Below are 13,183 nucleotides of genomic sequence, written 5' to 3'. Positions count from 1 at the left end.
CCGGTTGTGTTTAACCAGCACACCTTGAACTCGTGCCAGTGTACACTGGCCACCGAGCCGGGCTCTCCCTTCTGTTGGGAAGAAAGTTCCTGTCCTCCTACCCACTTCACTGTAGCAGAGCATGCACACACTTGCAAATCGGAGGGACCGGGGTTCAAATCCCAACTCCCACCTTGTGTGACTTTGGGCGGGTTAAGTGACATCTCAGGGCCTTTTTTGCATTTCTCATCTGTAAACATAATGGTGAACATTTATTGCACACTGACCAGCTGCCAGGCCCTGAGCCCAGCACTTTACATGATAAATGTTCTCATTTAAACCTCCAGGAGCCCTATAAAACAATTCGCAGGCTCCCCAGTTTACAGATGAGGGCATCGGGCACAGAGAGAAAGCAGCTCACCCACGGGGGGATGGGGTTGGGACTGAACCATTCTGCTGCAGCACGTCCTCACAAAAATCCATCTTGAAGGAGCAGGAGGAAGGCAAAGTGCCCACCATGTGCTCAGCACACAGCAGGTCTCATCCAATGTCATTGCCTCCTCCTGTCCCTCGGAAGGGCACAGCTGTATCACAGAGCGGAGCTGGGGCGGGGCGGCCAGGAGACTGAAGTCTGGTCCTCGTGGTGCTGAGACCAGGGGTGGGGGGTGGGGGGCGTGGGGAGTGGCTCCATTCCGTCTCCCCAGGTTCAGGTTTCCCAACCATCACAGGGAAGGTGAGGTCTCAATGAACCCTGAGTTTCCTTCCGGAACCAAAGGTAGCTGACTCCTCTCTGAAGCGTCCACAGCGGCTTCCTTTAGACGCGGTGGGCGGGCAGTGGCCTCTGAGCACGCAGCTAAGGGCGGGCCGCAGGAGGCCCACCCGGGAACGACACAGGGGGCTCGGGGCACGGCACTTGGAGGTTCCGACTGTCAGGCATTACCTGGAACCCTGCAACACGCTCATCACTGGTGGCCGGGCCTCAGTTTCTCCTTTAATAAAAAAGCAATTATTCATGTGACCTCCAAGAGAGCTCTCTGAAATGCAGACTCAAACATGGTGATGGCTTTACTTGGACACTTCCCATGTCTCTTTAAAACATGAATGGTAAAGAGAAAAGTAGGAAGGAAGGACGTGTAAATGAAGAGAGACTTATTAATAAGAGACACTTCAGAGGCCTAGCGACCGAATGCTTTGGGAGAATCTCATTTTGATCTTAAAGAACCAACTGTAAAAAAGAAATTTGTGCCCTGCTGGCGTAGCTCAGTGGATTGAGCATGGGCTGCAAACCAAAGCATCTCAGGTTCAATTCCCAGTCAGGGTACATGCCTGGGTTGCAGGCCATGACCCCCAGTAACCACACATTGATGTTTCTCTCTCTCTCTTTCTCCCTCCCTTCCCTCTCTGAAAATAAATAAATAAAATCTTAAAAAAAAAAAAGAAATTTGTAACATAACACTTGAACACGCTGGAGATTTGAGACTATGAAGGACTTAATGCTGCATTCTTTAGGTATGGGGATGTCATTGGGATTCCAACGAGAAGCCCGTATCTCTGAGATACGTACTGAACCATTTACAGATGAAATGACCTGACGTCCGGGACTTGCCTCAAAGCAGTCTGGAAGGTGGAGAGGAGGAGTTACAGGGAAACAGGGCGGCCCCGCGCTGGGGGCTGTTAAAGATGGTGGACAGACACATCAGGCTGCTAGCTCTTCCGTCCGGCCCTGCAGTGTGCAAACAGCCCCCAGGAGGCTGTGGCCTTTTCTGGGTGGGACCCCACTGGCCCCATTCTGCAGCCTCTGCAGCGGCCACAGAAGTTCTCACCACGACGCCCCACCCCCCTCGGGCTGGGCTCCTACAAGCACCAGGTCCCTCTGTCTGGCCTGCCCTTTGTCCTCTGGGACACGAGCACCAGGGCCACGTCCTCTGGGTTCAAACCCAGGGCCTGCCGTTGACTAGCTGGGTGTCCCTGAGCAAGACGGTTAACCTCTCTGGGCCTTTGTTTCCCCATCTACAAAGGCTGGATAATTAATAATTATCACTGGATAATTATCGCTGGATAAAAGAGCACCTCAGCGGGCTCTTTCATCGGGGCATGGTTTGGGGCACGTGGTAAGTCCCCATCAAGTAGCTGCCGATTGTGTTCTTCCCCAACGGGCGACGTTCCCCTCCTTTGTCAGGACCCAGCAGGAAGCCCACCTGGGCTGAGATGGCTTTCTCATCACTGGGCGCTGTGCACCCTCCACGATCCCCGAGGTGCTGCAGTCGCTGGGCTACGGCACGCTGCAGGGGATCTGCTCGAGCTGTGTTTCTGGGGTCGCCCGGTGCTGATCCGAGGCTCCCTGTGCCTGTGCTCTCCCGCCGGACGCCGAGCTCCCCGGGAAGGGCCAGGTCTGCCCTGGCTCTGGGGCCCCGGACGACCTTGGGGCCGACCTCCAGTGTGGGGCTACACACTCCAAAAATGCTTACGTATGTGCCTCCTGAAGGCACAGAAAACTTGCTTACTCCCGCCTACAACGTTCTGTTCCTGTGTTTTCTCCTCCTCCATCTCAGTCATCAGCCAGTTGAGATACATTACCCTAAAGAAACAAACAGACTGAAACACGCACCTGGACTTGAATCTCTCCGTGTTCTCAGACAAAATCCCTCAGTTGATGCCAAGGCGCTACAACAAGACTCTTTGCTATCAGTTACGGGCGGGGGTGGGGGAGCTAGCCATGGCTTCCCCCGAGATTATCTGCAGCTTTCAGTGTATACGGGCCACCAAAAAGCACCGAGCCCAGTCCCCCCCAAGGGCTGCGGGGCCGCCCCGTCCTGTGCGGACATCAGAGGTAATTGCAGGAAGCCTGAACAGCGTTAAGTGTGCAAGCTGAGGGCATAAAGTTATTTTAAGAGAAGAAAGCGTGGGTTATTGCCAACCAGCCCTCATTCCCCACCTCCGAGGGCTTTTTGGCGAGCAATTAACAAAGACACCACTTCCTCTGCGCTCCGCCTGGGGAGCCAGAGCGGTTCCGGCACCGCTGGTGAATGGACTGAGAGAGTCCTGTCGCCACATTCCAAGACACAGAACGGCCTCAATTTACTGCCCTCGCGATCCCTTTACAGCCACCAAGCCGGGGGATGCAGGCACACCCCAGCCTCCTCCATCCGCCACATCAAACGCCCGCCCGGCCACCAGGCCCTCCTCCCAACACAGCTCGGCCTTATCAGCAAATCACATCTGAGATGCCCTCCAAGACTCTGGGATTCTTCTTGTTTTTAAGAACTAGTTACAATAAGCCTATGAATCTGCCCCCAAAAGAGAGCTGGCGTCAACTTCTTCTCTCCCTGGTCGTTGTGCCTGAGCCGTGTCTGCCCCCCCAGGCGGCGTGCATCTGCCTTGTCTCAGAGTTTGCCTGCAGCTGTGCCCCGCCCCCCTATAGAGGGAATAGTTCTTTTTCCCTCTGGGTCAAACCTCCCTCTCTCCCCTCCCCACCCTTGGGTCCTGCGCACAGTGCCTGGGACGCAAAGGTGCTCAGGGAATCCCCACTGACACGCGCGTGTACCTGCCCAGCGTAAAGCTAGGAGTCTCGGTGGTGCACCCGGGGAGAGTCCAGAAGAAACGGGGCGGGGAGTCAGCCCAGACGTTTTTCCCATGAACCCTCACAACCAAACTGGCTTCTACAGCGAAGGTCGCCCCAAGGGCACTGCTGAAGTAGGCAGATCGTCACCGACCCTGCTGCTCCCAGGGAACTCGGGGCCCGACTGCGGGAGGGTCAGGGGCGCTGTGGGGGTGCTCTCCCGCCTCACAGAGGAGGACGCAGAGGCCTGGCTGCCACAGGTGACCTGTGGTCACATGCAGGACTGCAAGCCAGCCCTGGGGCTCCTGGTCCAAACCGCACAGCTCCCCGGTTTTTGCTCCATTTCGGGGGAGTGTGCCGAGTGGGGGGCCTGGCACACAGGAAGGGCTCAGCAAATGTCGGGACAGAGGGAGCCGGGCTTGGTAGCTTGGGGTCAGCTCTGCACAGACACGGGGGTCTCCTCGAGCCAGCGGTCGTTTGAAAGGTCACAGCCGAGGTTTCCCCCACGCTGACCTTGACCAGGACACGGGACCACGAGGTACAGTCGTTAATGAAGGCACGGAATGTGGAGCCAGGAAGGGCTGAGTTTGAATCCTGACCCTGTTCCTGTCCTCACGTCCCCTTGGGCAAGCTCATTAACAGGTCCAAGCCTGCCTGTAAAACCAGGATGAGAATGGTGCCCCTGGAGGGGGGGGGGAAGCCACGGAGAGCGCGCACGAGGGGTGCTGGGGACATGGCCGTCCTAGAGGCAGGAAGGCACGCTCAGCCTCACCCCCTCTGCCCCAGGACGGATTGCTCCCGGCAGGGTCTAGGCCGGGGCTGGGATCCCATTTCTGACCCAGGTAAGCCCTGAGGGAGGGCCTGGTGCGTACAGGAACCAAAAACTGAACACTCACTGATGGGCTTCCTACAGGCAGGTAGTCACGTTGTAAAATAAACCTCATTTCTACGCCATTCGTCAAGGAAACAGTCCCCCCAAAGACACAAACAGGAAGAGGCCCCCCAAAGCGGCCTCCCTGGGCCCCGCCCACCACGCGGAGGGAGCCGAGACCCAGGGGAAGGGGTGCTTACCGAGAAGGGCGTTGTGCCCGCTGTCGTCCGGCAAGAAGCGCTGGTCCACGGCGCACACCAGCAGGTGGTCCGGCAGGCCGGGGGCCTTGGCCCCCACCAGCAGGAAGCCCGCGGGGACGTCGATGGGCTCGGTGGAGATGGAGACGAGGCGCAGGTCCTTCCCCGCCTGGCAGAAGCCTGGGAGGAAGGGACGGGGCTCACGCGCGCTGCCGAGACGAAGGGGTGAGGGCAGTCGGGACCCCGTCAGCCCGACCCCACCGCTGCCCGGGGCCGAGTGTAAAGCTCATTCTGAGAGATAACATCAGCTGCGTGGGCGCTAACGTTGTCCCGCCCCCTGTGGGCGTGGCTATCGGTGTCCCCAAGTAAGGACAGTACAAAGGAAGCTGAACAGGAGAATCGGGGCACACGGTGCCAATGAAAATCTATACAAGATAAATCTGCAAGAAACTGTGAGTGATCATGTATTTTTAGTACATGTGTGAGGACAGGTGAGCGGCAGGAATGAGGGGGGAGGACCTGGTGACCCTGGCTGCCTCTGGGGAGGGGCCTGGACGCCCGGGACACAGAGGAGACTCACAGCACAGAGAGACCATCACTCTCGTCCCTTTGAACCTTCTGTACTTAAGAGATGTTAAACACAGGGGTGGGCAAAGTAGGTTTAGGGTCGTCATACAAATAAATAATATGAGAAGAAACTGTTTCGCATGCTCCCAACTGTAAACCTACTTACACTTCCTATTTAAAACATAAGTGTCCAGCCCTGGCTGGCATAGCTCAGTGGATTTGAGCGTGGGCTACGAACCAAAGCATCGTAGGTTCGATTCCCAGGCAGGATACATTCCAGGGTTGCAGGCCACGGCCCCCAGCAACCACACATTGATGTCTCTCTCTCTCTCTCTCTCTCTCTCTCTCTTTCTCCCTCCCTTCCCTCTCTAAAAATAAATAAATAAATATTTAAGCCCTGGCTGGCATAGCTCAGTGGATTGAGCACGGGCTGCGAACCAAAATGTCGCAGGTTCGATTCCCAGCCAGGGTACATGCCTGGGTTGCAGGCCATGACCCCCAGCAACCTCACATTGATGTCTCTCTCTCTCTCTCCCTCCCTCCGTTCCCTCTCTAAACATAAATAAAATAAAATCTTTTTAAAAAATAAAATAAATCTTTAAAAAAATAAAGTTGAAAAACCATATGAACAATCACTTTTTAAAAATAAAAAATAAGTGTCCAAAATTATTTGAAAAGACCCCACCTCCCCCCAACCCTCCTACAGTCCCCTGGCTAACTCCTGCTAATGCTTCAAAATCCAGCTAAAGGACCACCTCCTCCAGGAAGCCCTCCCCTAGTTGGGTTAGGAACCTTTACCATGCACGCCCCTGCTTGCCCCGCCCACCCTACCAGCACTTTCCACAGCCTGAGTGAAGCGTCTGCTGGCCCACGGAGCTCCGTCAACGTGGGAGCTCTTGTGCCTGTTATCTCCGCGTTTCCAGAGCTGGGGCTCAGTTATTTCATTAGTTAACTGACTGCCCTAAGTCACTAATGAGGGACTCCTCTTGGCTGGTCTGGTGACAGGGCAAATGAGCTCAGAGGTGGCCTGGCCAGTGAGCGGCAGGGCCAGGAGTCTGTCCAGTGTCCCTGAGTGCCAAGCACGAGGCCGCATGGCTGGACCAAGCGGTCACCCCGCCCGGCATCTCCGAGCCTCAGCTCCTCGACAGCAATGTGGGGTTCACGTTGCTGCTTTTACAGGGTTCCTGGGACAACATGTATCTGCTTTTCTGACAGTGAAACACCAACAGATGTGAAAGGTTATTCCTACCAATCGGTTCTGACTTAAACACTCACACGGGGCAACCACACCTGAGGTGCGAAAATATACTGTAGTTTTCAGATAACTAGGGTAGAAAGAGGAACTTGGGATCCACATCCACTCATAAAGCTGAGCCTGTCTAGCGAGCGGCTGAGGGGCTGTGAGCCTGAGGAGGGGGCACGGTGTCTGTGCAGCCAAAGCTGCAGGTCCGGGAGGTCGCCCCGGACACAGCTGGTGGGGGCCAAGGGCAGAGGGGACGCCCACAGCTCACAGCCCCAGATGCGGGGCAGCGGGCACCGCCTGGCGGGGCAGCGGGCTCACCGTCCATGGTGCAGCATCCTTCCGGCGGAGGGTGCATCTGGTAGGGGTTTGGGGGACAGCTGGGCTCCAGCCCCCCTTCCGCCTCGTCTTCCTCTTCCTCATTGTCGACACGGCTACTGCCTAGACAGGGGAAAGGAGGGGGAGGAAGGCAGAAGTAAGGACTCGGCGAACCCCAGCCACTACTGAGTAAGCAGCCAGTCCTCACCCCACACCGAAGGCCGGGCACCCCCACCTTCTGCACCAGAGGGGAAGCCCAGGCTCGCCCAGGTGCATGGCTCCTCCAAGGTCACAGACGCAGGCTCCAAATTCAGGGTCTCGATCCTTCCCATCCACCAGAGTTGCACAGGTCTGCACACACACTGGGGCCAGTCTCGGTGTGTTGGGTTGGCCAAAAAGTCCATTTGTTTTTTCTGTACGATGGCTCTAGTAGTGCTTAGTCATCTTTAGCTTCATTTGAAACGATTCTGTTAGATTGTGCTGTGACAGCCGTCATATCGGTGTGTGTGCATTTTTTTAAAAGTTCTCAAAATCGGTGAATTTTTGTGCAGCCGTTTTAATACTGAAGATGGAAGAAAGCACACATTTTCAGTGTATTATGCTTTATTATTTCAAGACAGATAAAAACACAACTGCAATGCAAAAAATATTTGTGCAGCGTGTGGAAAAGGTGCTGTGACTGATCGAATGTGTCAGAAGTGGTTTGCAGAGTTTCTTGGTGCTGTGACATTTTGGCCAAATAATTCTTTGCCGTGGGGCTGTCGTACGCATTGTTAGATGTTTAGCAGCACCCCTGGCCTCTCCCCAACAGAAGCCAATAGCGAGAGACAGCTGACGTACTCAAAATATCCAAATCAATAAAGTTATTAGTGACAATGAATAACGTGTCTTTCATTGTACAGAAAAAAAACTAAAAGGACTCTTTGGGCAACCCAGTAACTGGTTGGAAAGGATGGCGCGTGAAACCGCACACGCCAGGCCCTCCAGGAACGTCTGAGTGGCAGGTGCCGGTGGTAAAACGGCCCAGTTTACAGACGAGGACGCGGAGGTTCGGAGGCCCCTGATTGGCCCGCGGCTGCCCAATGAGGAGCTAAGGGGCACAGGGGGGCGTGCTCCCAGGTGTGTCGGATGCCCGAGCTGCGGTTCCGACCACCAGCTGCACGCCCAGTCTCCACACTCAGAAGACAGTGGTGCGGCTGTGCGTTGTGACTCACCCCCAGGGAAGAAGGCTGGCATCGGCCCTAGAAATACAAGCCCGCCCACTCTGTCACACCCACACACACGCACACACACACACAAAGCCTTTTAGCACAGGACGAGGCGTGTTGTGAGCTCAGGAAACTCTCTCTAAGTGACACAGTGTTTTAGGAGTAGTGTCCAACGTGGAGCTGGGCCAGGAGAGCCAGGAATTAGCCAGGGGAACCCCGCCTCTCCGGGCAGACTCGCGGCTCCGGGGAGGGGACCCGCCCCCACTCCTTCTCCGTTGTCCAGACGCCCGACTAAATCCGCTCCGGAAGCAGCGCTCAGCCCACACCTGCCCGGAGGACCCCAGCAGCACGGTGATACCTCATTTACCCAGCGTCGCTAGAGACAGGGGGCGCTCAAGTCAATGAATTTTCAGGTCTGTTGAAGTATAGAGTCTTTCTAACTTCTCTTAACAGACATACTGGTTTAAAAACAAACCCTCTTTCAACCTGTCTCAAATATCACTTCATAAAGAACACACAGATTTCTTCATGAAACAGGGTCACCCTGAACACCTTGAATACTCAAGGCCAGGAGACAGGGGTCTCTTCTTGGTTGCTCCGTGCCCTCTTGGAGGGCTGGCCTCCTGGCGGCCACCTCTCCGTTCCCCTCTGCCTTGGCCCTGGCACCCTCTGCCCACCCAGGGGCTACATGGTTCTAGGTGGATGATGAAATTGTGTGCAGTGGACAGAGATGGGACTGGGGGTCAGGGGACTCCATTTATAGGACTGGGGTTCCACCACCATCTGTGTGGCCGTGGGGACACTTCTGAGCCTCTCTGTGAGTGGAGCCTGTGTCTGTAAAAGAAGGCCGCTGGCACTGGGACACCTACATGGGGAACTCGGGCCCAGAGAAAACCCCAGGCGCGATTTCATCTGCACAGGTGCCAGCATCGGAACCTCACAGTGGCCACCACCTTAAAGGTGCGTGAGAGACAAGAGGCAGAAGAAACTGGACATTTTGAGCCAGCTCGGACCCATGACCTTGGGAAGGCCACAGCAGGAGGGATGCAAGAATCCTGGTGTCTCGGTCCTGGGCTTAGGGGACACGGAGGGGGCGGGAAGGGTGTAAAGGATTACCCAGGGGACACCCAGGGGGTGGGAGGGAACTGTGGAGCCTCCTGGAGGTGCTCCCCTCCTGCCCCTCCCTGTAGGGAGAAGGTACAGTCACACCCAGGCCCCGGGTGCCAGCCACAGGGCACGGCTCACCACGGGCACTGTGGCAGGGGCGGCATAGACGGCTCCTCTGCAAAACCCAGACGTGCAGCCGGCGCTCTGGGCCCAGAGGGGACAGCAGAGACACACGCAGCAGAGGGGACGGGGGAGGGAAAGTCCCGGGTGCACCGAGGGCCCGCGCAGGAATGCCCGCCCGTTACTCTGCTGAGCCGAGAAGGACAGGAATGCAGACGCTCAGAAGGCATGAAAGAGGAGGGTCTTAAGCCTCAGAAAGTCAAAGGAAGCTCAAAATCCAGTCTCTAAGAAAGCGGAGTTAAAGGTCAAAGGTCTAGGGGAGACATTCCAGGGCCTGGGAAGGGATGAGCGAGTCAGCCAGGGGCAGCCTGAGGAGGCTCCCCTGCCCGGAGGGAGGGAGGAAACCGGACCGACGACTGAGGTCTCCGGGGAGCAGGGGGGCCCTCGACCTGGAGTGGCCCTGGGCACAGCCAGTGGGACGGGGACCGAGGGCCACCAGCGACAGCGGGGGCCCAGAGGCTCTGCGGCAGCACTTTGCTCCGGGGTTTGGGGCTGCCTATCCTGAGGTGCACGCTAAGGAAACTCACTGACATTCGGGGCGGGGGATTATAGATGTTTACCTGCATCTACTTTAACAGACACTTACCTCAAAATGCCGGCTGGTATGTTTTTAGTCTGGTTGGCCTTCCTTTTTAAACAACAAATAACACATAAAGGCTTTCCCCTAGAAGGAGGTGGTGAGACCCCCGATTCAAGAACAAAGCATCCAGGGCCTTGCTGAGTTCCCCCCCCACCCCACCCTCCAAATACAGAGTCTGTTACGGAGGGAGGGCTGTTGAGTGCAGCGGTGCCCTGGTCAGACCGGCCATCCGGAAGGTTACTGTCTGAGCAAGGACAGTGATGAGACAGGAGACCCTGGTGTGGAGACAGGAGACCCTGGCGCGGAGACAGGCAGACACAACAAGACCTCCGACCTGTGCACGCCGTCGGCAGCAGGGTGTGGGCCGCAGGCGCCGGCCAGGGGCTGGAGCAGAGTGCTGGGTTTACGGCGGCATTTAGCAAACCACAATGAGGCTGCCCCTGCCCACCAAGTTCTCTTGCCAGAAAAACAAAACCTCAAGGGGCAGCCCCCATGCCGTCTGCTGGGCAAACGGGAAAAGCACACAGGGGGCCACGCTGGTGTTCATGCCGACAGGAGGGGCAGACCAGGGGGCCAACAGCCCCCCCTGCCAGGGCGCACACGGGGCGAATGCCTCAAAACTGTCCCTGGAGAGTGTCCCTCGCCCACCAGCAGATGGGGGCACCCTGAGATGCAGCCTCTCAGGCAGAGGCCACGAGGGGTGTCTGTGGAGATCTCAGACAAGCAAAGCGACCCTCTCACAGCTGCTCCCCAATCTCCGCAGATGAGCACCCTTCAACCTGCACGCAAATCAGCCTTCCCTCTTCCCAAACCACGGGCTCAGTCACTTTGGCTGGTGCAGGTGAAGCACTTTGTAGCTTTTAGGTTGCCGTGCAAATGCACTGGATTATTTACCATTACCGTTATCATGAATTTATCATGAGCAACCAAGACTCCCAGTGCTGGAAGAAGTTAAGGGTGACAACTTAATATGTACTTCCCAAGTCTTCTGCTATAAAATATTTTCCCCTTGTGTCTCGTCTCCCCACGAAGTCCCAGTACTGTTTCCTGTGCCAGGAACCGTTAGTGCTTTCCACGAGAAGACGAGGGAACTCTTGGTTTTCCTAATCCATGCTTCTTAGTCCCCAGCCGCTGCTGGCTGCCAGGTGAATTCAGTGAGGACGTGTCAGGGCGTGACATGGGAAGGCATCCCTGCTGGGTGAGGTCCCACAAGCAGGTCCCTGCCTCGTTTTCCCTGATAGGCAGCCCCCCCACCCCGACACACGCACACAGGTTCACACGCACACTGACACACACACACACAGGTGCACACACACACTGACATACACGCACACGTCGTGACCACACAGGGCCTGGCAGACTGCACGCTGTTGAGTTTGTGAATGTACGTTCGTTTTAAACCACGGCCCTGCATCACTTCAACAGCTAAGCAACGCCTGCAGGCAACTGCTAAGTGACGCCTGCAGGGAACTTCGAGGGCAAGACAGAACCCGACACAGAGAAATCTCATCACCGCAGGAGCACGCCCTGTGCCGTGGGCTGCCGTGGGCTGCCGTGGGCTGCCGTGGGGTCACTTTCACCATGACAACGCCCGGCTATAAAACTGCAAACCAGGGAAGACTGAAAAAACACAACCATTTCATTCCTCTGGACAATTAGGTCAACCCTCAAGGTGTCCCCAGGGCTGAAGGTAATTTATTTAATCCTGGCACTCGTGAAATTCATAAAGGTCTGCTCTTGATTTTTAAAACTTTCCAGGGGCTCCTAGTCCCTGCCGTGGCAAGAGAAGCCACCCAGACCGCTCTGCTGAGACGGGGCCACGAGTGATGGCACCAGGGAAAGAGAGCAGCTGAGGGTTAAGAGCCCGTTACACTTTCTCACTTGTCCGAGGGGAAACATCAAAGCTTTTTAAGGAGCCACAACCAATTCAGAACAGCCTGACACGGCCCCCATCCTTCCTCCTGTCAGTCCCACGAGTGATTTTGATTCTTTGCCACCTGATAGCTGAAACCCACTTTAACTTTAGCCAAGTACGAATTTAGGTGCCACTTTCTTTCCCTCACAGTGCTGTCCCGCCCGACTCGGCATTTTCTCCCCAGAGCAGAAGAGGAAAGAGTTTCAAGTCCCCCCCACCGACACGGAGGGCGCCCCACGGGAGGGACACGGACACGGGCGTACCTTCGAGGGCGGCGAGCTGCTGCTCGGCCTCCAGGTAGAGCTGGGAGAAGACGGGCCGCGGCACCAGGCTGTTGGAGCGCAGCGAGGCCTCGATGGAGTTGTGCAGCACCTCCTCGAACCGCGTGGCCTTCAGCTGCCCGGCGTAGGAGTTCCCCATCTTCCCAAGGCACACCGGCGGGGTCTTCTGTTCAAAACGGCATTTCGGCTCCGGTTAAAAAGACGGACCCGCGCGTGGGAAGCCCCCGAGGCAGAGAGCGAACCCCTGCTCCGTCCGTCCACAGAGAGCAGGCGCGGGTGGGTCTCAGCCACCACCCGCCAGCGCCCGGCGATGGCAGGAAGTTATATGAGTCACAGCTTTCTCTAACTTCGCCCGCGGAGGGCAGCCTCTGACACCTCTTAGAGCCTGTCCCTAGGAATCAGTCCTCTCTCCGGGTCCTCCCCAGCTTTTCCCCCCAAGTTGTGACCCTGCCCCGAGAGCCCCCAGACCAATGAGGCTTTCTCCTCCCGGCCCTCGGGGGAAGAACAGCCCCTGGCCACTTTGTGTACGTGACAGCAGCTGACAGCCCGGTGATCCATGACAACCGGCCCCCCCAGGTTTTAGGACCCCTCGGTCTCCCCGTGCTTCCCAGGAAGCGGGCTGCAGGTTTCCCGTCGTTGTCTTTGCTGCTAAAGGGCCGATTATTAACATTCTCCCTTTAAAATGGTTTTTGGTTTATTACGCTCTTGTTAGTCAAGTGACACAGAATCCTATCGGGAAATTACAGAAGAGGGTGGAAAGGGAGGAAAATCACAGATGTGTCCATTCCCCAAGATAAGCACTGTGACTATTTTTTTGGCGGGGGGAGGTTAGTGACTTGGTTCAGATACAATTCACACACCGTACCATTCCCCCACTGCCAGTGCCCATTTCAAAGAGATATATTCTCAGTGCTGTGCGAACCTCACGGATCGATTTTAGAACCTCTCACAGCCCTGACAGGAAACCTCACAGCCCGTGCCTGCTACTCCCAGCTCCCCTGCCCCCAAGCCTCCAGCCCGAGGCATCTGCCCATTTACTTTCTGTCTCTGTGGATCTGCCTGCTCTGGAAAGTTCATGTTCATGGGGTCATACAGAGCGTGGTCCTCTGGGAGGGGCCGCTCTCAGCATGATGTCCATGGGGTCCCCCCGCCTGGTAGCACAGGCCAGGATTCCACTCCAG

General features: G+C 56.5%; 1 protein-coding gene across 3 annotated transcripts in view; it reads right to left on the bottom strand.

The window, feature by feature from the left end:
• GREB1 (growth regulating estrogen receptor binding 1) overlaps window positions 1-12,168 on the bottom strand; it is a 61,036-nt gene extending 48,868 nt beyond the window's left edge. For all 3 annotated transcript variants that reach the window (XM_028517029.2, XM_036027667.1, XM_036027668.1), the window contains exons 1-3: window positions 11,985-12,168; window positions 6,735-6,854; window positions 4,610-4,786 (exon numbers count right to left, since the gene is read on the bottom strand). In XM_028517029.2, coding sequence (XP_028372830.1) covers window positions 4,610-4,786; window positions 6,735-6,854; window positions 11,985-12,141 — 454 coding nt within the window. In that variant the 5' untranslated portion in view covers window positions 12,142-12,168. The remainder of the gene's footprint in view (window positions 1-4,609; window positions 4,787-6,734; window positions 6,855-11,984) is intronic.
• Window positions 12,169-13,183: the final 1,015 nt, after the last annotated feature.

The sequence above is a fragment of the Phyllostomus discolor genome, chromosome 6 (genome assembly GCF_004126475.2).
Source record: "Phyllostomus discolor isolate MPI-MPIP mPhyDis1 chromosome 6, mPhyDis1.pri.v3, whole genome shotgun sequence".
NCBI classification, from domain to species: Eukaryota; Metazoa; Chordata; class Mammalia; order Chiroptera; family Phyllostomidae; genus Phyllostomus; species Phyllostomus discolor.
Note: the sequence above shows the minus strand (reverse complement) of the source record. Positions and strands in the feature narration are given on the sequence as shown.